This window comes from Mobula hypostoma, chromosome 21 (assembly GCF_963921235.1).
Source record: "Mobula hypostoma chromosome 21, sMobHyp1.1, whole genome shotgun sequence".
NCBI classification, from domain to species: Eukaryota; Metazoa; Chordata; class Chondrichthyes; order Myliobatiformes; family Myliobatidae; genus Mobula; species Mobula hypostoma.
The window spans coordinates 17,783,032-17,808,299 of record NC_086117.1 but is presented as its reverse complement, the minus strand read 5'-3'; the positions used below and the strand labels follow the sequence as shown (position 1 = coordinate 17,808,299).

General features: G+C 37.8%; 1 protein-coding gene across 1 annotated transcript in view; it reads right to left on the bottom strand.

The window, feature by feature from the left end:
- Nucleotides 1-1,092: 1,092 nt before the first annotated feature.
- Nucleotides 1,093-25,268, bottom strand: part of LOC134359830 (neuronal calcium sensor 1) — an 80,886-nt gene continuing 56,710 nt past the window's right edge. Inside the window, exons 4-9 of the mRNA XM_063073549.1 lie at nt 18,490-18,628; nt 16,366-16,444; nt 15,021-15,109; nt 13,308-13,385; nt 11,402-11,525; nt 1,093-10,603 (exon numbers count right to left, since the gene is read on the bottom strand). Coding sequence (XP_062929619.1) covers nt 11,427-11,525; nt 13,308-13,385; nt 15,021-15,109; nt 16,366-16,444; nt 18,490-18,628 — 484 coding nt within the window. The 3' untranslated portion in view covers nt 1,093-10,603; nt 11,402-11,426. The remainder of the gene's footprint in view (nt 10,604-11,401; nt 11,526-13,307; nt 13,386-15,020; nt 15,110-16,365; nt 16,445-18,489; nt 18,629-25,268) is intronic.

Here is a 25,268-nt window from a genome sequence, read left to right as displayed (position 1 = left end):
TTTTGGCAACCATGACCACACCATATCGGGAATATCCACTTTGTCGTATCTATCACCCCCCCCCCCCACCCCCATCTCCACCATCTTTGAGCTTACACTTACTTAGTTCTAACAAAAAAATTATGACTTGAAATGTTACCCACTTCTCTTTCCATAGATGCTGACTGACCTGCCAATTCCCGTGACTTTTTTTGTTATATTTCAGATTTCCAGTACCTGCAACTTTGATTTTCATAAACACTTAATGCACTAGTTACAAGCCATTTCTATGTTACTGATCCATTTCGATACGTTTTTGATCTATTTACTCTTATACATACTCTTACTCAGTAAATCATCAATAGTAATACAAGTATGAAAGTAGGATCAACAACCAAGATCAAGGAACAATCCAAGCCAATAACATAATACATATTTTACCCAGCTCTTCAGAAATCCTGATAATGAGTTACCATTTTAAAGTCATCAGGATTAAAAAAAAACACACAAACATATTTAGACTCCAACATAACTGACAACACACAAAAGCTTGAACAGGAAAAGGGTGACAACAAAGCTGACAATTTGGCAAATATCCAGGAACAAATGTAGAATAGAGCACAGCAACAATGTATGTGTGATAAACCACTAGTCACAGAACTATCAGTGCCTAGAGTCAGGACCTTACAGTTAATTTTCTACACAAGGCTGCATTGGGAGTTCAAGGTTTCAATCAAGTCATGCCTGGTTCTCAACCTTTAAAACTTTCAAAGATCTTTGTCTCTAACTCCACTAAATATATAAACTAATGAAACAAAAATGTAAACTTTTAGCCATTTTGTTGCTGATATGGTTAACAGTGTACATGAAGAAAGATGATAAAACAAAATACAACAAGAGTTTATAAGAGACACCAAGAAAGAAGGGAAAATGCCACATTGTAATCCCTAACACATTTATCCCGAAGTGTAATCCAATAGGATCTACTGCTTCTCCAGCGTATATGACAGATAAACTCTTCTCAGGCTTCCTGCCGGGCACAGGTTTTGATTATAACCAATGTTTCGTTGACCATCTCTGCCACTCTTGTGTGCCTGGGCATGTCTAGTCTGGTGGTATTTATACCCCTGTAGTCCATCCCTCCTGATGGTTAGAAACCCACATCAAGGAGCACAGGTGGTGTATCCATTTGGGTTACCTGGAGAAATCAGTGGTAGCAGGACATTGCATTTATAATGTGCATAGGATTGACTTCAAAGGCACAGAACCACTGTGCTGTGCCAATAGCTTTTGGGACCACCTGGTAAAGGAAGCCATTGAAATAAAACTGGAGGAAAAGAATTCTAACAAAAACAAAGATCTCACTCTAAGTAAGAACTGGAATTCCATTGTAAATAAGATGGAAGAACGGAAACCTGATTGGATCAGGACTAACCAATGATGAGGGATGGACGATAGGGATATAAATACCACCAGACTAGACATGCCCAGGCATCATCCCTGCCGAAGATGGCAGAGTCAGTCATCGAAATATCAGTTATAATCGATACTTGTACCCGGCTGGAAGCCCAAAAAGAGCTTATTCATTGTAATCCAATACTCAACTGCTGCTCAGAAATCAGTACTCAAACAATAAAAGGCAACCAGACACACAAAAAAATCACCAAGTAACTAATTTAATGGTCGAGAACCTAAACAAAACTCTGAAAATTAATTCCTCAATCTCTTTCTCCAATCTTTAAGTCTCTGACCATTTAGGACCTTAGTGATCTAATCAGAACCACTGATTCTGCAAATTGTCAGTCTTGTACTACCACCTCAATTAATGAGCAATAGCCAATAATAAAAAAATGGTGCTTGTCTAAATCATTTGGTTCCAAGTCTTAATTAAATACAAGAAAGGGGAAGTAAATTAAAGCTAAAATACTTAATTTTGGATATTTTAAGAGATGGGGTCTGAAGGATTGAATATATTTACTGACTTTTTACAGCCTTTCTTGAAATACACACGAATATAATACAACTGGATATTATGATTGAATAGTTTTTTATTTAAATGCACATACCAGATACAGACTCAATCTGGTACTGTGTGATTTCTGCAAATGCATTGTATATTTTTAGAATTGTGTAAAACACAAAGATACATCTCAGGTTTTGCAAAGCTGAAACCAGGTTAAATGTTGGCTCTTCTACAGAAGTAACAGATCTCTGGAATATGTAGGTAGCAAATGTTTTCAGCGGACACAACTTCAAGCGAGAGAAACTGTAGTTTCCCAAAGAGATGAGATCGCCACTTAAAACATTTAATTCCATATATTAACCAGAGCAGTTTCATAATCCACTTTTGATTGTTGAAAGGAATCCTCCAAATTTATTCCCATAAATGTCTGCACTTTATCTGCCATTTTGTTTATGCCAGAGTACACAGATTTCAATGATATGGGGATAGTACATACTGTAAACATGAGATTCTGCAGATGCTAGAAATCCTGAGTAACATACACAAAATGCTGGGGAATTCAGCAGGTCAGGCAGTATCTATGGAAAGGAATAAAGAGTCAACGTGTTGGGCTGAGACCTTCATCCGGACTAGCTCAAGGGTCTTGGTGCAAAAAGTGAATCTTAAAGTCATTCACATGATGCATTATGCACAGTAAGCAGAAAATGTGCATGAGAAAGGAAGACTGTGCGGTGAAACTTAAATTAAAAATACAGGGTTACCTTTGTTAAGGCATCTGTCACTAAAGATGCCATTCATGCTCCAGATAAGATCTTTGACTTTTAGTTGGTGGTGGGGTTATGGGAAACAGGGAACCATTCCCATTAGCATCTTGCTACAACGTCCAAGCATTATTTAATGAAGACAATCTCCCAGTATGGCTTCATCTCAACTTTCAGAGATACATCATCTGCTTTAGGTCCATGGTTAGGAACAGCACCTCTCTTTGAGAATCATCATTTGGCACTTATTTGACTCCACGGTTACAGATCAGGGATTCATGCCTCTTGGGTACTAATTCCTTGCCTACCATATGATAAGAAAATTATTGGCCTGAGAACACCTGCAGAAATTAGCATTTCCCCTGATCAGAAGCATTTCAGTATGTATTTCCATGTGCTATGGGATTTCTAATCCATTTACCCTAATGTTGAAAATTAGTCTTCAATTTTCAAGTGTACATATTGGCAATGCATTTCAGATCTAAGTATTTGCTATTCAGTTCCTTTTGGATTAACTATATTTTTTGCATAAAATGGAATATATCTATAAACAAGTATATTTGTGGCAACTGGTAATACAGTATAGCCTAGTTATTTTTCTACCTCATTCATCCTGATTGGATCAAGAATTCGCTGGTTTCTTGTTGGGGGAAACTGGATCATTCAGAGGTGGATTGATGCATGTTTCTTTCTAGTCAATGCTCTGAAAAGCCAAGGTTCTTTTTGACTGATGAATTTTAAAAAACACTACAAATAAATGAATGAACTGAGGATCAAACTTATGAAATTATTTAGGTCCTTTTATTCTTCAGGAATTAGCAGGCCAAACCCAAGCTAACCACCGTGAACATAATGTTAATTAAACAATGAGTAGCCTACAAAGTGAAGTCCTTAAAGGAGTGAATTTATTCACAGTGCAATCATACTTATTATGATATTAAGCAATTATCTCCCATGTATTAAAATGTTTTGTCCAATATTACATATGCTCACAGAGGACTAGTTTTAGCAATTAGTATGGAATTTTATTTATCTAGAGATAGTGCAAAATAGGCCCTTCCGGTGCCACGAGCCAAGCTGCCCAGCAACCCACCTATTTAATACTAGCTTAATCACAGGACAATTTACAGTGACCAGTACTAACCGGTACACCTCTGAATGAAAACACAGAATCCAGTTTAAACGCTGAGATTCAAGATACAAAGCAAAATAAAAATCTAATTGATTGAGAGGTATAGAGCTTTCATTTCTTAAAAGGTTACAACCTTTTCTTTATCCTTGTAATTTATTACAATTAATTGATTCACAGAAATAAAACTTACTTCAGGAAGATAATTCAGTGTGGCATTTTGCTATTAAATTAGCACAAGAATGCCAATAGCTCGTTTTTCTTCTTTACTTGAAAGTGAAGATTGTGGAACTTAATCAAACTCAGACAGCAAGGAGGCCATTCAGCCCACATGTACTAATCCCATCTCCATCAATTGGACTGTGGAGTTCAGCTTCGGGAGTATATTTACAAAGATAGGACCAAGGAGACACTGGAAATGGCACAACTGATCGTTAACAACTGACGAGATCTAGATCCTTTAACAAGATGATTGCAAACATTCTTCTCCCACAGTAATTTCAATTACACTTACAGTTAACAGGTAGAAGGCTTCATTATTAGGAAAATCTTTAATGCTTTTGGAACAATTCTACATAAATAATCACCAATAGATTCCCTATATTTGAAGACCATTATGATAGGAGAGGGATATTCAAGATTTAATAAAATCATGATGTCACTGCTGGTTATTAAAGCTCATATCAAGATGACTAAAATAGAGAAATCTATTTTACATCTTTTGGGAAAAGATGTACAACTCAGTCAATGAAAAAATTCCGCAAAATCCACCAGTGAAACATTTCGGCACTATATCCAAGAACATACTATTTCAACTAACTGAGAAAATCTCCCCAAGAATAGATATTTTGCTATGCTGGGAAAAGTCAGTGTATTGCATTCATTTCCGGTCACCTCCATTATTGTGAAGATGAGGCGGCTTTGGAGAGGATGCTGCTCAGATTAAAGGGCATGTGCTAAAGAGGTTGGACAAACAGGGTTTATTTCTCTGGAGTGGCAGTGGCTTGTGGACCTGACAAAAGTTTATAAAATGAAAGGCATAGATAGATAGCCAGTATTTTAATCCTAAAGTCAAAATGTCTGAAACTAGAACCATGCATTTAAGGTGAGAGGGGTCAAGTTCAAAGGAGATGTATGGGGAAAGTTTTTTTCAACATACATAATGGTAGGTCCTTAGAATGCATTATCATGGGGTGGTGGTGGAGGCTAATGCAACAAATGCACCTAAAAGGCTCTTAGTTAAGCAAATGAATATGAAGAGACTGGAAAGGCCCAGTCCATTTGCAGGCAGAAGGTATTAGTTGCATCAGCTTAATTAGATTAGCACAAAATTGTGGGCCAAAGGGTTTGTTGTACTGTTCTGTGTTCTAAAATTTTAAATTTTCTTCCCACCCCCCAGGAATTATATTGAAGTACATATAACACTGAAATCAAGTTACACTTGAAAAAATTGAGCATTTAACTGATCAGAGAGCACAGCAATTATACTTTTGGCTGTCAGGAGCTGCTCTTTAACTGCAAAATAATATTCAAATTTGTGCAATACAACAATCTGTTTATTTATACAGCAAGCCTCTGACATTTCCACTCTGGATTATTAATCTGAACCCAATGGGACTGCACTATATGCGTCAAATTGTGATTGGGTATGCCCAAACTATGTTCTCAGGATCATGGCAACCAAGGACTCTATATTTTTAATTAAAATCAAAACTGCTAATGCTGGATAAGTAAAAAAAAAAAATGTTGTAAATACACAGGTCAGGCAACATCTGTGGAAAGAGATGCAGGGTAAACATCACAGTTCAGAGGCCTGGTCAGGCAAATAACCTCTTCCTTAATGTCAACAAAATAAAGGAGAGGGTTATCATTTCAGGAGAACTCACACATCCTGCACACCTTCTCATGGTCCCAGAACACATTCTACACTATCAAGAAAATTCACCAAGGCCTCTACTTTCTGAGGAGGCTAAACAGAGCTGGACTATGGACACCAATACTCACAACCTTCAACAGTATGCAATAGAGAACATCTTAACATGCTGCATCACTGTATGTACAGAAACTACACTGCAGTGGACAGGAAGGTTTTCTAATGGGTCCTCAAAACTGCCCAATGCATCAGCATCATCAGCCAACTCGCCATCAAGGACATATATAAAGAAAGGTGTCAGAGAAAGGCCAGCGATATCATGAAGGATCCCACCCACCCATGGACTTTTTGTCCCAATCCAGGCAGGGACAAGGCTATGTAGCATCGACACCAGGATCACCAGACCCAAAGGCAGTAAGGTTGATCAACACTTCCACCCATTAACTCATCCCACCACCAATGCTATCAGTCACCTTAAGTACACCTCCTTTAACCAGGGTCAATGTACATATGCTATCTTATGTATTATTTATTGTTTTTATTGCGTTCTTTATCTTAGTGGGTTTATTAATGGTACATTGAATCTGGAGTAACAATCATTTTATTCTCCTTTATATTTGTGTACAGGAAATTATATTGAACAATCTTGAATTGCAAATATCCTTCAGTGGAACTGTGAAAAAAGAGAAAATTGTTTTAATTTGTAGGAAGGTTGGTTATAAGGGAAAAGGAAATATATGATTAGGCCAGGATGACATAGTGATAAGTGGTTCATAAACACATCTCGTTGATAATATAATGAGGATAGTTGGCAAAAGACATGTTTAGTTTTTCTCCCTCTCACTGCCTTTATTAATCTATTAATCACATAGCTTCATTAACAGTTTGCCACCAGATCAACCTTGGCCTCACTATTTCAGAGAGAATTCCTCTGTCATGTTTTGTAGACCATTTTATTTTGAGATACAGTACAGTAACAGGCACGTCTGGCCCAATCAGCCTGCACTGCCCAATTACATCCACGCGGTCAATTAACCTACTAGAACGAGTGTGGAAACGGGAGCACCTGCAGGAAATCCCTTATAGGCAATGGTGGGAATTGAGCCTGAGTCGCTGGTGTTGTAATAGTCTTACGCTAATCACTATGCTACCCTGCTGTCCCAAATGGTCCTTTAAGACCATATGGCCCAGTGAATCTATGCAGACTCTCAGAGTAATCCTATTCCAGTAACTATTGCCATGAAATTTTCTCTCACATGCTCACTGACTCACCCCCTCACCACCACTTTCTAATCCTGCTACCACTTGCAGTAGCCAATTCATGTATCAACCAGCACATCTGTAGGATGCGAAGGAAACTGGGGTAACTTGGACAAAACCCACAGAATGTGCAAACTCCAAACATCAGAGAACAAATGTAAACCAGTATTATAGTAGCCGTGAGACAACAGTTACTTGTACATGTCCTTACCCATCTATTTCCTATCCTTTCTTCTACCCCCACATCTTTATAAACATAAAGGTAATTTGTTTTCCCTGTTTCAGAAGTTCTGATGAAGGGTCTTTGACCTGAAAGGTTCTCCGTTTATCATTCCGCTGCTACCTGACCTGCTATGGTTTAGCATTGCATTAATGACTGTTCAGACGATATAAAAAGTCTATTTCTCTTGACACTGGAGATTTCTCTCTCACTGACCACTATGTAAAGGTGCTGCTGAAAAGTAGAGGTCCAAGAGATGCAGCTTGGATTCAAAAGGGAATAAAAGGCCAGAACGTTTGACTGGATAAGAAGAGCCAAAGTATAGAAATAGGCTTAAGGATTTTGCATGACGACAAAGTTCTATAATTTGGGCCCTAATGGGAGCCCCACTCCACAATCATGTGTGAACTGGGGTCATTTTGCATTCCCAGGCTATTATTCTGAACAGCAGAATATTTGAGATCATAGTCACACCAATTGTGGAGTGGAGTATGGAAAAAGTATGGTTGAGTTTCTGACTTTATGCCTGAACTGATCAATACTAACAACATCCTAATAGCAGCAGCACAGGTGGTCCATTTGTAGTAAAAAAAATATGAACTTCAACTACTAGAAGCATTCCAACTAAATTGATAATAACAGATTTAAAACACAATGGAAAAAACACCTGCCTCTGAATGTGCCTGTCCCATTGAGAATGGAAACAACAGGAATTCTGCAGACAGGGTGAGAAGAGGAATAGTCCAGATAGCTGTGAGAGTCAGTAGGTCCATTGAGAATGGAAGTCCTTTTATGTAACTTTTTTGATCAAACCTTCCCTTCTGGGGTTTCTAACTTTGAGTAAACATAATCATGTTTCACATGACCTCCTATTGCAAACTATAGTAAATCAAAATGCCTTTTCCCCACTGCATAAAAAAAAGCAAACATGTCTGTCTAAATTCCTTTATTTGTGTCTTTTTTTTGTGTGGGCAAGGATCTTTGAAGCACTTTGCTTTAACATTTTTGAAGCACCCAAAACAGTCCTGAAGGACTGCCAACCTCACCTTGGCTTTCCCTAATGACACAGCTGAAGCCTTTTAGAAGTGAATTTGCTGAGTAGCTTGTCATGGAGATATAGCTGGTCACGGTGGATATATTCAGACATAAATTAGGGAGTTTTCAAAACTTATGCAATGAATAGACCTTCTACAGTACCCAACAGTCTTCCCTATTTTTAGGTTTTGCTGGTGTTTACAAAATGTATCAAGTGGCTAACACGGATAGTGAGTGGTCTTGCTTTGTTGAAGTCAACCTGATAATGCTCCAAATTTTCCTGCTCTTTAAAGAGTGCTGTCATTTAAACAAGATATGAGAGTCAACCAAAAAGAACTTCATCTAAACAAACCAGAATCAAGCCCAAAAGACTGCTAGGTCAGATACATACCTATATTTTTATTTTGCCTGAATATGACTTGTGTTGTTTTGTTCTTGACTTGCAACCAAATATGCTCTAAACATGCATTGATTGTTAAAATATGCTGTTACAAATAACAGTAAATCGATCAGGAAAATGAGGTGTCAATAAGAAAATCAACGAGCTAAAAGATGATTAAAAATAAACATTGAGGCAAAAAAGGACACAAAAAATACATTTGTGATTTCATACAGAAAGGGGGGAGAGAAAGACAGAAAAAGGGCAATCTGTCTAGGCTATACAACTTCTGAAGTGTTTCCACCGGAGGCTTTAAAAGCAATTGTGCAAGACAAATATATAGATAATTATTTTACAACTAGATGTAACCAGACTGTCGGAATTTGCAATGTGTTAAGTGAGCAATGTGCACTACAGCATACAATCAAGCTGTACAATATTAAGCAAAACAATTTAAATATATCAAAGATACACTCTCCATTGTAACTTACAAAATACATCACCATGCAGTAGTTATCAATTCTACCTCTTAATTTAAAAACAAATATTAAATATAATAAAAAATGTTAAAAGGATTTTAAAAAATCCAAAACAAATAAAGGTTGCATTAAATGGATCAAGTCAGAGCTCTGAAGGGATTTCATTAACTAGACTGACAGTGTTCTGTGCATATTAAATTCAACCCAATCACGCCCAAATGCAATACAAACAAAAAAAGTGTTTCATTATTTTTCTTGGTCTTTTCTTAGAATCTATACATTATTATGTAAAGGAACAAAATTTCCTTACTGTCCAAACCATTGTTACTAATGAACTATCTATCACTTCGCAAACTGGGAAGAGAATTTCCTTTTCCTTAAGTACAAGAAAGAACACATAATGTGCAATATGCAAAACTACTAGATGGTCAAGGTGGTAAAGTAGCTATGGTGGTGAAAAACAATTCTGTGCCTTTTATGAATAGTACCATGTGCATGTCATTTAATATACTAACTAGCATGAATTCTAGAACATGGTGAAATAAAATTTCAACATGCAATTTAAATCAGGCAACGTTATACTCTATTCAAAGCAATTATTAGGTTGTGTGACATTAATATTAACCGTGGGTATCTGATTGCAGGCTATTCATCAGCTGACCAGAAGAAAAATTATACCACTGAGATAGATCTAAATCTATGAAACAGGTAAAGCAGCAGGGAAACTTGTACTGCAAGGGCTTACGATCAAACAACAGCTTCAACTTCAATCTTTGTCAGGAAAGGCAGATTTTTTTGTCATGTTTTGGCCCTGGTGTACATTCTGATCTGCCCTTTCTTATTTTATACAATCTTTGACAGAACACAAATTAATAAACCAACAAAATTTTTTTAAAAATATCTGAAATAAATGCTTGGAGTTTGGACCAGTTACAGTACAACAACTTGATAGTCATAGAACCTACAAGTCTGACTTCACGCCTGACAGATGTCAGCATGGCTTTGAAAAATTGTCCACTTTGTTTTCAAAGAAAAATGATACAACCAGAGTACAATTTCACAACTAAATGAACAGTATACATGATAAAACAGTTCCACTTAAAGCACAAAACACTCACAAAACCCTCACTTTGCTGCTAATATTTTCAGATAATACAAGACCAATTCCTTTTGTTGTTCGTTATAAACACTATTTGAAGTGGTCAGGACAGCCCAACAAAAAAATTCACAGCTAGAGCATTTTAATTGTCAAATATTGTAAAAAAAAAGGCAAAGATTCATGCTCCTTTTGATCAAGTCTTTCCAAAAAAAAACTGAGGCATTTGACTACCGCAGAGTTCAAGTTTAAAAAAAACATTTTGGGTTCTTAAGCTGAGATTGGCAAATGGATACAAGCAAAAGAGCTCAGCTTGCACACACTCGTGCACTCCTGTTCACATCTGGGTGAAGGTGAGCGACTGCTGGACCATCGAGCTTCTGCACAGAACCGTTCAAATGGCATCAAAATGGTTCAATCCTTGGTCACCTGGAAAGAATGCAATAAATAGTCAAGACGATACAACTGCCAGTTCAATGCACAAAAATTGGGGCTAGCTGATAGCTGTTTCCCCCGAAGTGTCTAATGTCTGATTGTTTACTTATTTTTCAATAAATTTCTTGTTTGCAATCAGAGAACTGATCTGAATTAGGAAGTTTTGCATGCAAACTCAGTGGATTGTTATCGATGACTATCCAAATAGCACTGGAAATGATGAAAGCATGACTCTTCTGATCCAACCCAAGTACAATTACAAATATTCATAGTCAAATGTAGGAATTATGCTTTGTAGAGTTTACCAGAAGCGATTATCCACCAACACAGCAGACAACCAGTAAGCAAAATCTTTAATGGCTAACAAGTTTGATGTACTTGTGATAAATAAATCTAAATATCAATGAAAAAAATATAATCAGAAGCATTCAAAGTATAAAAGTGGAGTGTGTACTAAAGATTTGTGATTCACTGACCAAAATTATTTACACTCAGCTCAGTAATATAATGGAGGGAATGCAACAATTTTAATTATACCTTTTTAATTGACTTCAACGCAACATTCAAACCAAGGAGCTCCAACTAGAATTATTTGGGACTGCTTAAATAGCATCTTTCCTTCTATTAGAATACCATTTATGCATTGAAGGCTCTTAAGACAGTATCAAGTAGTTCCTTAAAAATGTTTATAACATATTTAACTATTCTAGATTTTTTTGTGGGTAGGTAACACTAGTACCTGAAATTTGAAGAACTGCTTTAAAAACAAAAACAGTTGTGATCATAACTTACCATGGCACAAGGGAGGGTGCAGGGACTATACTAGACCATCATATAGAGAAAGCGCTTGGACAATAGACGGATCAGCTTTTGATCCCTCTTGAAACTCCTGTAGTGTTAACTTCCCATCGGCATTCTGTAACATAGGTAATCAAAGGTAGTGTTCGCAATAATGGAAATACTATAGTACTGTGCGAAATTCTTAGGCACATATAAAAAAACTTTCAAAAATATCAAAAAATTACTATAAAGAGCAGTAAATAGTTAAAAAAACTAAACAAAATCAATTTTGGTGTGACCCTTTGCCTTTAAAACTGCATCTATTCACTAAGGTACACTGTCCTTAAGATTTATAAGAAAATTGCTTGGTAGGTTATTCAAAGCATCTTGGAGAACCTGACACAGTTTTTCTGCAGACATCGGCTGTCTCACTTACTTCTGTCTCTCCAGATAATCTCAGACAGCCTCAATGATATTGAGATTATTGGGAGACTATGCCATCTGTTGCAGAACTCCTTGTTCTTCTTTTTCCTGTAGACAGTTCTTTATGACCACGGTCGTGTATTTGGGGTCATTGTCCTGCTACAGAATGAAGTTGGGACCAATCAGATGCCTCCCTGATGGTGTTGCATGATGGATAAGAATCCGCTTGAACTTCTCAGCATTGAGGATTCCATTAATTCTGACCAGATCACCAACTCTATTTGCAGAAATGCAGCCCCAAACCCACAGGGAAGCTCTGCCGTACTTCACTGTCGGCTGCAGACACTCATGCTGCTTGAGCCAAAAATTTTAAATTCTGACTAGCCAGTGCAGAGCACACTTGCTGCCATTGTTCAGCATATCAAGCTTTGTGTTTTGGTGCGTAGGTGAGCTTCTTGCCTTTGTTTCACTTTGGAGAAAGGGCTTTTTGGCAGTAACTCTTCCATGAATATCTCTTTTGATACTTCTCCAGACTGTAGATGGTGCACTTTGATTCCAGTGATTTCTCTGAGATCAGAGCTGAAAGCAGTGCTGGAATTCTTCCGATTTAGAAGGGATATCAGTTTGATGTATCTCTTGTCTACTGCACTCAGTTTCTGTGGCCGATCACTGTGTTTCTGGTCCTCAACCTTGCCTGTTCCTTTGTGCTTCTTCAGAAGAGCTTGGACAGCACATCTTGAAACTCCTCTCTGCTGCAAAATTTCTGCTTGGGAGAGAGCTTGCTGATGCATGATGATCACCTTGTGTCTTGTTGATATGCTCACTCAAGCTGTGGTATAAGAATTGATGATTTGAAGGTTAAACTGTCACATCTGCCACACTCTCACCTTTTAGTTTGGTTGTCCTTTGCCCAGTTTGATTCCTTCTACACCTGTTTCTGTTTCAATTAATCAGTTTAATTCATTCAACTCATTATGTCATTGATCATTCACATCTGTTTATTATCTTTGTTTGACCATGCACTGGCCTATATACCTACAAGGTAATCAAGTTTTTATTTGAAAAGCAGTCTATTTTTTACTATGTTGCTTTCTTTAACAAAATACAAAAATTCTGTAACTTTTTTTTGAAAATGACACTAATGCAGAAGGCAATGAAAAAATAAACATTTAAAACAAAATTTATATTTTCTAAGACACTTGCACAGTACACTATGTCCTGGTTTTGACAGTCAGCTGGTAAGGACAAAGCCACTCTATTTATCAGTTATCCAAAGAATAATTTTCAACTTTACTATTAGGGTAACTTGTAGTGAATCTCACATCATGGAACCAATGCAATTGTCATTTCAACCAAATGACTGACTGGGTTTGTTCTACAACATAGACAAGTCACTACAATGGATAAAGATTGAAGCTGAGAATTACCAACTATCCCCCAACACTAGACTTAAATTCAGTTACGATGTAATACAAAATATGGCCAAACTCATTACCTTGTCCATCATAGCAAAAATCCTATCCACTCGTTTCTCTGGTGTGTTCTCCTCTTCAGGCAGTTCCACGGTATTACCCTAAGAACCCAAATATAAGACATTAGACACTTAAAAAAAAACAAGAAATGTAATCAATGAACGGTTAAAGTTGACACACCAGCACTTGTAATGCTTAAGTGAGCTTGGTCATTTTTTTCAATATTAAATGAAATCAATATATGTAGTTCTGAAATATTTGATATAAACAAAAACAATCAAAGTTTGTATTTGAAGATAGGATTAAAAAATAACAAATTTCAGGCTGAAATTATACTGTACAAAAGAGAAATAAATTCCAGAATAAAGGAAATGAAGAATATGAGATGGAAAGAAAATTTAACTCAGTAGACATTCATTAATTGAAAAGTAACATTCCCTCGAGTACAAGTGTTACAGTACAGAAACTTCGGCTCATCAAGTCCATGCTGAACGATTATTCTGCTTAGTCCCATTGAACTGCACTTGCAAAATAACCTTAAGTACCTCTCCTGTTCTTGTACTTATCCAAACCTCTCTTAAATGTTGCAATCAAACCCCCAAATACCACTTCCACTGGCAGTTCATTCCACATTCACACCACCCTCTGAGTGAAGAAGTTCCTCCTCTGGCTCCCCTTAAAAATCTCACCTCTCAGCCTTAACCAAACCTTAGTGGAAAAAGCCTGCTTTCTCCACCTGGGTGTCTGAACACATTCCCTTAAACAGAGCACACTTTAAGGGATAATTGACTACATTTTTGACATTCCAATAAAATTTAACATAAAGAGCCATACATTTGTAGTAATTGGCTGATCAAGATACACAAATTATATAATTACTTTTTAAGAGCTTATTACATTCACAATGGTAATTCACTGATTATTTTAAGTATGAGTGTATTTTACTTCAGTAACAATAACTACCAATTTCAGTGTGAGTGTTTAAGTCCATATTCTCTCTCAGTAATAACCCAAATTGCACTGCATGAAGGGCAATCCTTTGCTCCAACTTGTGAATATGAAGAACACCAAAGCAAAAGTACATACTATGGCCTATCCTGTTGTGTTTTGCTATCGGTATATAGAATTGTCTGCTGGGCATGTCCAAGTATTACCAACACATCACACAATCAGCGTGGCTTATCAGATTCCATCTGCCACATGACTTCATTTTTCTCAGAGAAACTCCCTTTGTTCCACCCACACTTCACTGTTACCCGGACTAATTTATTTCCTTCTTTCCCCCTTAGGTCTGGTGAAGGGTTCCTCATCTGAAGCCTCAACTATTTCCCCCTCCAGTTGCTGCCTGACTGGCTTAATTCACCAGCTGGCTTCTATTTTTATATATAGCATTAGCTCAGTTTTACTTATCCTGCTTTTATAGTTTAGCACAATGGGCAGATCCCACCACCACCATTAACAACACAACTACACAACAAAACCCAGAGTTTGCCAGTTTCACTCAGTGTTTTACATTTAATCAGGTAAATCCAAGCAAAATGTCCAAAAGGCCTGTGCAATTTAAACCATTCTAAATGTTTTTAAAAAAGGTTAAAATTTTCAGTGTTAGACTTTGTACTAATGCCAGTTTTCCAAACGGATTTCCTTCAAGTAAAAAATAATAAGAGAATGAGGTTTGATAATAAAACTGGAAAGCAAAAAAGTGTACTTCATTTTAATCTTCAGCATTTACTTACCACCATCTGGTAAATAGCATCCACAATATTCAGCATCTCCGTCCTGGTGATGTAGCCATCATTATCTAGGTCATACAGTTTAAAAGCCCCTGAAACAACATTTCAAGCATTACTGCATGTTCAAAATTAACACCCTCAGGCAGACTGTAGGAAAAATGTAGACTACTGTAATCATACTAATGTTCACACTTCAACCACAGACTGACTAAAATTGACAACTGCTCTCCTACAATATTCCCAGAGGGGACAATCATGGAAGGATTCTTGTAGACAAGGGAACAATGAATAAAGAAGAGGATTTTAGTATCACATAATAGGATACGATGTACATTCAATTAAACAATATAAAAAACAGTAACTGCTGGTATTTTGTCTTACAAATTTATGTTAGGCAAAGGGAGCATTTTAAGCTGCAGGGTGAAGTACTGAAGTACTGTAAATCCACTACAACCAATGTAATTATCTGGGCATAATTGTACAGTAGCATATACAAAATGCTGGAGGAACTCAACAGGTCAGGTAGCATCCATGGAAATGAACAAACATTCAACATTTCATGCCAAGACCCCTCTTCAGGACATTTTTAAGTGTTTGAGCAACTGAACAAATAATCCACAGACTTAGTCCAATAAACTAGATGACATACTTTCAAATCACAAAATGGCATTTGGAGAATCTAATTACAAACACATTTTAAAATAAAAAATGGTATCATAAAAATACGTAAGCAAGATTGTCAAAAACCAATCTGATGAGCAATTACTATTTAGAAAAAGAAGAATGGCAACCTCATTATGACTGGCCTCAGGGATCCAATACCATATCGTCCAACATATTCTTAATTGTCCTACTTAAAATGACTGAGCAAACCATTACTGTATTAAATTGGTTTCAGTTTAGGAATAGGTAAAAATGTCAACTATGGCTGTATGCTGGGAATCATTCAACAAAAAAAATTAGTTCTGATTAATAGATGAAAAATGTTGCAGAATATTCCAAACTAAATTTTGAAAACAACTACACTGTGGGCAATAAGAACTGATGACAAAAGATATAACAAAAGACAAGAGATTCTGCAGTTGCTGGAAATCCAGAGTAACACACACAAAATGTTATAGGAACTCAGCAGGTCAGACAGCTTCTATGGAATTTTTTTAAATAGTCCACTTTTTGGGCTGAGACCCTTCATCAGGACAGAAAAGAAGATGCAGAAAAATTATGGGTATATTGCAGGTCACAGAAATAAATCACCTTTTAAATTTAGTTGCTAGAATCAAAGTACAGAGTTACATATTTATATCTGCATACGCAGATGCATAAGACTTGAGTTAAATTAGTTACTTACATCGCAATTTTTCATCCAGAGTCCCACGTGAAGTTACTGACAATGCTTGGATAAACTCAGAGAATTCAATCTTTCCATCCTGAAAATCCATTCAGAGGCATCTTCATCAACTTATGTAAAGTAGACTGGTATTCAATTTTGTCTCATTGTTTTAGCATTTCAATCAACAGGTTCAAATCCTATCCCTGCACCCGAGTACATAATCTCGGCAGACTATACTATGCTTTCCTAAGTGAAACCTACACTGCTGAAGATACAGTCTTTTGGGGGAATGTTCAGCTATGGTCACATCATCTATTTTAGGTGAAATAAGATCCCAAGCAGAATTGAACCAAGAGGAAAAGAATTCTAGGCCAACAGCGCTCCATCAACTGATAGAGCCAGAACACATCAACTTGCGTTTATCTCTTTTTGAACTGAAATTGTCTGCAGCAGTTTAAAATCAAAGTAAAACATTTCAATGTGTAAATAATGGGTTGTAACATGGAAAACACACAAAATGGCAAAATGTACTTTCTTTGAAATATATTTGCAAAAGAATGAGGTGTATTCCCATTTTCCAAGCTATGGAAAAACAACACAGAGTAGTACAGTGGAATTAAAACAGAAAATGCTGCAGATTCTCAGTTGGTCAGGCAGCATCCATGGAGAGTGAAACATCTAACATTCCAAATCAGTCACCTTTCACCAAATTTTGAGAGGTGGAACAACAAATGTACTGAGTTGCAGAACAGAGAAGGGGTGGGCGGGGAATGTCTACAATAAAGATAGTATGGGTGACTCAAATGTTGTTGATGTCATGGAAAAATAGCCGATAAAGGTTTGTCAATCACAGCTGATCTTTCTGAATGTGCACACACAGAATTGGATGAAATAAAAGCAAACACTGGAAATACTTAGCAAATCGGGTACATTGTAAAGTGAAAAGGCTGAGTTAATGTTAAAGGTAGAAAACCTTATATCTGATGTACACATCAGATTATCTGAAGTTGTTGAATCACTATTACACCAAAAGCTGTAATGTGCTTAAATGAAGATGAAGAGCTTTATCAGAACTGTGTTTTATCAGAAATAAGCCAAAGACAGAGAGGTCAGAGTAAAAATAAGATAGAAAAAAAAATGACAGGTGACCAAAAATTCAAGATCATTCTCAAAAATTGAACAGATATTTTTGCTAAGGACCATCCAATCTTCACTCTGAGTATTAAATGCAATATACTAATATGGAAGTGGTGCATGAGAATTATTGTTTCACCTGGGAGGACTATTTGGGCTCTGGTTGATAGGAAGAGATGAGGATGAGGCACGTGTTACATGTCTTGTAATTGCTTGAAGGAAAATGGTTGGTTGAGAAGGATGAGTGAACCAGCAAGTCAAAGACTGAAAAGGAGAGGAAGACATGTTTTATAATAGAATTTTATAAAAGATTGTGGTCAAATGGAAGCTGGTGGGGTGAAAGGACAAGGAAAATACTATACTTGTTTTGGCTGGGAGGACAAGGCTAAGATCTGAAATGCAGGAAACAGAGCAGACTTGGTTGAGAGCCCTGAAGTATAAGGTCAGTCAAACCTTCAAACTGTGTTATCATTGAATAATGTCACGAGTTATCTGGTCTTGGATACTTTCCCAACATCAGAACAAAAAACAACAATGCTGGAAAAATGGAGGAGGATAGGGAGAATGAAGCAGGATGGAAGAAGATAGCTTTGGAAGTTTATGATCTTGAAATTAGGACTGATCATCAACCTATCTTAAAAGCAAGTATGAAAGTCGAGAGGAGGGGAAAAAATATAAAGGTTTTCAACTGGGTGCTTCCAGCAGTTTCGATTTTTATTATTTATCCTTGGCTAGCTGTCTTATTGCAGTGATATCATCACAATGTAACTATTAATTCACAAGCAATACATTGCTATAACAGTAGGACCTAATATTGATTGGATATTCCTCCAAGTCACCCAACATAAAGTAACTATCTTTGCAATCTGTTAAATTTATACACTATTCTGAAATTATTTTTAAAAACCTACAACTCTTATCTATAGCCAGTCATTTGACAATTTTGATACATAACTTTTATCCAAATTTATTTACTTCAACAAAGAAAATGTGAAACAAGCAACTCACTTTATTTTCATCGAATACGTCAAAGACAAATTTAGCAAACTTTGTAGGGTCTCCACAAGGAAAGAACTGTTTGTAGATTTTCTGGAAGCCTGCTGCATCAAGCTGTCCACTGGGGCAATCTTTAATGAATCCTTTGTACCTATCAGATTAAATATTAACATATGTTATTTCAAGAGTAAACACATAAATGCAAATAAAACTTTTATTCCATACTAAATCAAATTTCATGTGCAAACATTTACATAATGTATTCTCTAATATGTTTAAAAAGGAAAGCTTACATAATATCCCTTTTATCCCTTATCATGATGCTGAATCAAATAAACTGCCCTCTCTCTCACATTACAAACAAGATATACCACCCAATTTCTAAAATTTGTTATACAAACTACTTTACACTATTGAGTGCTACAGCTGAATCACTTACCATCACAACCATCAACTAAAACTTGGTTACTATTAATTATATTTGGGATATTACAAGACCAGAAAGTCCCTCAAGCCAATGGGATCTAATTCAGAATAACAAACCTATCACCTTCCCATTGCAAGTACAGTTGCAAGGAAGTTCGTGAACCCTTTGCAATTACCTGGTTTTCTGCATTCGTTACTCATAAAATGTGGTCTGATCTTCATCTAAGTCAGAATAATAGACAAACACAATCTGCCTGAACTAATAACACACAAACAATTGTACTTCTTCACATCAACATGGAGTACATTATTTAAACAATCACAGTCTGGGTTCAAAAAGTATGTGAACCTTAAGGGTAATGCCTTCTACAAAAGCTATTTGGAGTCAGGTGTTCCAATCAATGAGATGAGACTGGAGATGTGGGTTGTAGAGGTGAATTGCTCTATAAAAATGACACACTAAGTCAGGTTACTAACAGAGCCAACTCTTCTTAAGAAAGATCTGTTTGTGTGCATCATACCTCGATCAAAACAACTTTCAGGGGACCTTAGGAGAATTATAGAGATGCATGAGCTGGAAAAGGCTAGAAAAGTATTACTAAAAACCTGAGAGTTCATCAGTGGACAGTAAGAGAAATTGTCTACAAATGGAGAAAATTCAGTACTGGTGCTACTCTTCTAGGAGTGGGCATTCTGCAAAGATCACACCAAGAGCACAACATGCACTGCTGAGGGAGGTGAAAAAGAACCCAAGGGTAACAGCAAACGACCTGCAGAAGTGTCTAGAACTTGCTAAAGTCACTGTTTTTCTCTATAAGAAAAACACCAAACAATGGTGCTCATGGAAGGACACCACAGATTAAACCACTGTCCTGCAAAAAAAAAGCTGCATGTCTCAACTTTGTAGAAGACCATCTGGATGTTCCACAACTCTTCTGGACAATGGTCTATGGTCAGATGAGACAAAAGTCGAACTTTTTGGCAGAAATGCACATTGCAATGTTTGGAGGAAAAAGGGCACCGCACACTAACACCATAAACTCAACCCATCCGTGAAGCATTGTGGAAGAAGCATCATGGTTTGAGGCTGCTTTGCTGCCTCAGGGCCTGGACAGCTTATAATCGTTGAGGGAATAATGAATTCAAAATTTCATCAAGACATTGTACAGGAGAACGTCAGGGTAGCAGTCTGTCACCTGAAGCTTAATAGAAGCTGGATGGTGGAACAAGACAATGATCCAAAAACACAAGAGTAAATCAACAATAAAATTGTTTTAAAAAAAAGAAAATTTGTGTTTTGGAATGACCAAGTCAGAGTCCAGGCCATAACCCAACTGAGATGCTGTGGCATGACCTGAAGAGGACTGTTCATGCGAGATATCCTAGAAATATTGCTGAACTGAAACAGTTTTGTATGGAGAAATAGTCTAAAATTTCTCCTTGCCATTGTGCAAATCTGATCAGCAGCTACAGGAAAAGTTTAGTGGAGATTATTGCTGCCAAAGGAGGTTCTACCAGTTATTAAATACAAGGGTTCACATACTTTTTTCCAGCCTGGAACATGATTAATTAACAATGCATTCAATAAATATACACATGACTGTGTGGCTAGGCATAGCTTAAATATGATCTATAAATTTGCTGATACAACCATTGTTGGTAGAATCTCAGATGGAGACAAAGAGGGCGTACAAGAGCGAGATATACAACTAGTGGAGTGGTATCACAGCAACAACCTGGCACTCAATGTCAGTAAGACGAAAAAGCTGATTGTAGACTACAGGAAGGGCAAGACAAAGGAACACATAGCAATCCTCATAGAGGGATCAGAAGTGGAGTGAGTGAGCAGTTTCAAGTTCCTGGCTGTCAAGCTCTTTGAGACCTAACCCAGTCCCAACATATCAATGCAGTTATAAAGAAGGCATGAGAGTGACTATATTTCATTAGGAGTTTGAAGAGATTTGGTATGTCAACAAACACACTCAAAAACTTCTACAGATGTACCATGGAGAGCATTTTGACAGGCTGCATCACTGTCTGGTATGGTGGGGGGGAGAGAAGGTCTACTGTAAAGGACCAAAAAGAAGCTGCAGAGGGTCATGAATTTAGTCGGCCCCATCTTGGGCACTAGCCTACAAAGTACCCAGGACATCTTCAAGGAGCGGTGTCTCAGAAAGGCAATGTCCATTATTAAGGACCCCGAGCACCAAGGGCATGTCCTTTTCTTATTGTTATCGTCAGGTAGGAGCTACTGAAGCCTGAAGGTACACACTCAGTGATACAGGAACTGCTTCTTCCCTTCTGCCACCCGATTCCTACATGGATATTGAACCCATGAAAACTATCTCACTTTTTTAATATACATCATTTGTTTTTGCACGATTTTTAATCTATTCAATATACGTATACTGTGATTGATTGATATATTTATTTTTTTCTTCTATATTATGTATTGCATTAGAAACATAGAAAATAGGTGCAGGAGTAGGCTATTCGGCCCTTCGAGCCTACATGGCCATTCAGTATAATCATGGCTGATCATCCAACTCAGAACCCTGTACGCGCTTTCTCTCCATACCCCCTGATCCCTTTAGTCACAAGGGCCATATCTAACTCCCTCTTAAATATAGCCAATGAACTGGCCTCAACTGTTTCCTGTGGCAGAGAATTCCACAGATTCACCACTCTCTGTGTGAAGAAGTTTTTCCTCATCTCGATCCTGAAAGGCTTCCCCTTTATCCTGAAACTGTGACCCCTCATTCTGGACTTCCCCAACATCGGGAACAATCTTTCTGCATCTAGCCTGTTCAATCCCTTTAGAATTTTATACGTTTCAATAAGATCCCCCCTCAATCTTCTAAATTCCAGCGAGTATTAGCCTAGTCGATCTAGTCTTTCTTCATATGAAAGTCCTGCCATCCCAGGAATCAATCTGGTGAACCTTCTTTGTATTCCCTCTATGGCAAGAATGTCCTTCCTCAGATTAGGGGACCAAAACTGCACATAATACTCCAGGTGTACACCAAGGCCTTGTACAATTGCAGTAGAACCTCCCTGCTCCTGTACTTGAATCCTTTTGCTATGAATGCCAACATACCATTCGCCTTTTTCACCACCTGCTGTACCTGCATGCCCACTTTCAATGACTGGTGTACAATGACACCCAGGTCTCATTGCACCTCCCCTTTTCCTAATTGGCCACCATTCAGATAATAATCTGTTTTCCTGTTCTTGCCACCAAAATGGATAACCTCACATTTATCCACATTAAATTGCATCTGTCATGAATTTTCCCACTCACCTAACCTATCCAAGTAGCCCTGCATCCTCTTAGCATCCTCCTCATAGCTAACACTGCCGCCCAGCTTCATGTCATCCGCAAACTTCGAGATGCTGCACTTAATTCCCTCATCCAAATCATTAATATATATATTGTAAACAACTGGGGTCCCAGCACTGAGCCTTGCGTACCCCACTAGTCACTGCCTGCCATTCTGAAAAGGTCCTGTTTATTCCCACTCTTTGCTTCCTGTCTGCCAACCAATTCTCTATCCACTTCAATAACATACCCCCAATACCGTGTGCTTTAAGTCTACACACTAATCTCCGGTGTGGGACCTTGACAAAAGCCTTTTGAAAATCCAAATATACCACATCCACTGGTTCTCCCCTATCCACTTTACTAGTTATATCCTCAAAAAATTCTATAAGATTCGTCAGACATAATTTTCCTTTCACAAATCCATGCTGACTTTGTCTGATGATTTCACCACTTTCCAAGTGTGCTGTTATCACATCTTTGATAACTGATTCTAGCATTTTCCCCACCACCGATATCAGGCTAACCGGCCTATAATTCCCCGGTTTCTCTCTCCCTCCTTTTTTAAAAAGCGGGGTTACATTAGCCACCCTCCAATCCTCAGGAACTAATCCAGAATCTAAAGAGTTTTGAAAAATTATCACTAATGCATCCACTATTTCTTGGACTACTTCCTTAAGCACTCTGGGATGCAGACCATCTGGCCCTGGGGATTGAACTGCTGCTGCTAAGTGAACAAATTTCACAACACATACCAGTGATAATAATCCTGATTCTGATGCTAAAGACATGAAAAATAAAATTGTGTGTTATTTGTTTAGGCAGATCATGTTTGTATATTATTGTGACTTAGATGAATATCAGACCACATTTTATGAATAAGTAGTGCAGTAAAGCAGGTAATTGCAAAGGGTTCACAAACTTCTTGCAACTGTACCTTGTTTTCTTAAAGAAATACCTGTAAAAAGCTTCAACATGTATAAGTGTAAACAAGTGCAAGGTGATATGGTAAATAGTCAGGTGTTACTATTTTTGATACTTCAGCACAAAAGATGTGTTAAAGACAAAGATTAGCTTTATTTGTCGAAACACAGTGAAACGTGCTATTTGCATCAATGGCCAACACAATCTGAGATGAGTTGGGAGTAACCCGTTAATTGTCACCATGCCTCTGGCATCAACATCGCATGCCCAGTACTTACTAACCGTAATTTGTAAGTCTTTGGAATGTAGGAGGAAACCGGAGCACCCAGAGGAAATCCATGGGGCCATAGGGAGAACATATAAACAACTTACAGAAGACAGCAGGAACTGAATGAACCCCAGTTGTTGGCACTGTCTAGCATTATGCTAACCACTACACCAGTGTGCCACCATCGTAACCCTTAGCAGATTTCACTGGCTCTAAATCATCTTCTCTGGATTTTACTCCTTGTGTTGCACCCGTCACAATTTAGACCTATGCAGTATGTCAAAACATTCCAGTTCTTCTCAATGCACCCTCAGGTTGACAATTAGGGTAATAGATTGGGAGATTCCGGGAGGCAGAGGCAGCATGAGCAAACCTTGTGGTGAGAAGGCTTCAGGATGTGTGCGACCCAATGTTTGACCCCATTTCACCAATTATAGCATCAAAGCGAGTGCAGAGAGTGAGCACCAGCTGCCTGCCTTTTGTTCACTCTGCTACGCTACCAGAGAGGGGAGAGCCTGCCACTGCGGAGAGCGTTGCCCAGGTTTTTTAGTGTTTTGGATGTGAAATTGGACTACAAAATATTTTTTCAGGCTTACAGTTTTTATATTCAGTGTTTTTCCACCAGATCTTCTAATTTTTTATTGTGTGGGGAGGGGGATTTGGGGGTCAATGTGCTTGATCCATTTTGTACTTTTTTTGTGCAGGAGGGGGATGGGGGATGGGGGGGGGTGTCAATGTGCCTGATTCATTTTGCTCAGTTTTTGTGTGGGAAGAGGGTTTTGGGGGTCGAAATGCCTGATCTGTTTTCGCTCGGTTTGCGTGTAGGAGGATAGAGTTGGGGGTTGATGATCATGCTACTTTTCTTTCTTGGTTTCATAGCTACCCAGTGAATTGAAGAATTTCAGAGTTGTATACTTTGATAATAAAATGAACCTTTGATATATGTAGCACACTCAAAGTTGTCATAATCTAAACTTTCAAATCTCTTACCAACTTTTCTTTCAGTTAGTCCTGACGAAGGGTCTCGGCCTGAAACGTCGACTGTACCTCTTCCTAGAGATGCTGCCTGGCCTGTTGCGTTCACCAGCAACTTTGATGTGTGTTGCTTGAGTTTCCAGCGTCTGCAGAATTCCTGTTGTTTGCGTTTTCATAATCTACACTTTATTCTTTGCTGCACTTGATGCTGCAATCAAGTGATTTTTCTTTTCTCCATTACAACAGAGTAAATGAGAGCTTTTTAATTTCAATACCCCTCCTGACCTTTCTTCCTTCGCTTTCCTTTGATCCAGTTTCTTCAACAGCATCCATCCCTTCATCTTCCCTTCTGAATTTCCTATTTTTGATCTTGAATAATTAGTCCTCAGTATAGGCCACTGCTTCCCCCTCAATGTCCTTATCCTAATAAATTCCAAGCTCTACATGATATTTAACTCTTCATCCATTGCCACTTCCATGCCCATTTCTTTAGCTGGGAGTCTTCATGTGTATCAGTTGACATTTTCTCTAATCTCCAGAATTTCAGTTCCACATGGACCCACTCCTCTAGCCTCTTACCCTCCATAAACCTTTTCACTGCTAACTGCCAATAAAGCAACTGATGACCTTTATTTCCCCCCACTCCCTTCACCACTCTTGCCAGATTAAAGCAATAAGTCCTTTGGGACAGACCTGACCTGAACATTTCTTCCAACCTTGACTTCATCCTTTCACCCTTGATCCAATTCCACTTACAAATGTGACCATTGATGCCCTCTGCCATTTTGACAGTTTCTAATTCTAGGGGCTCAAGCTACACCTTTCAATGAAGGGATACATTAAACAGCAAACACAGTCTTTGTTTCAGTCCTAATGTCC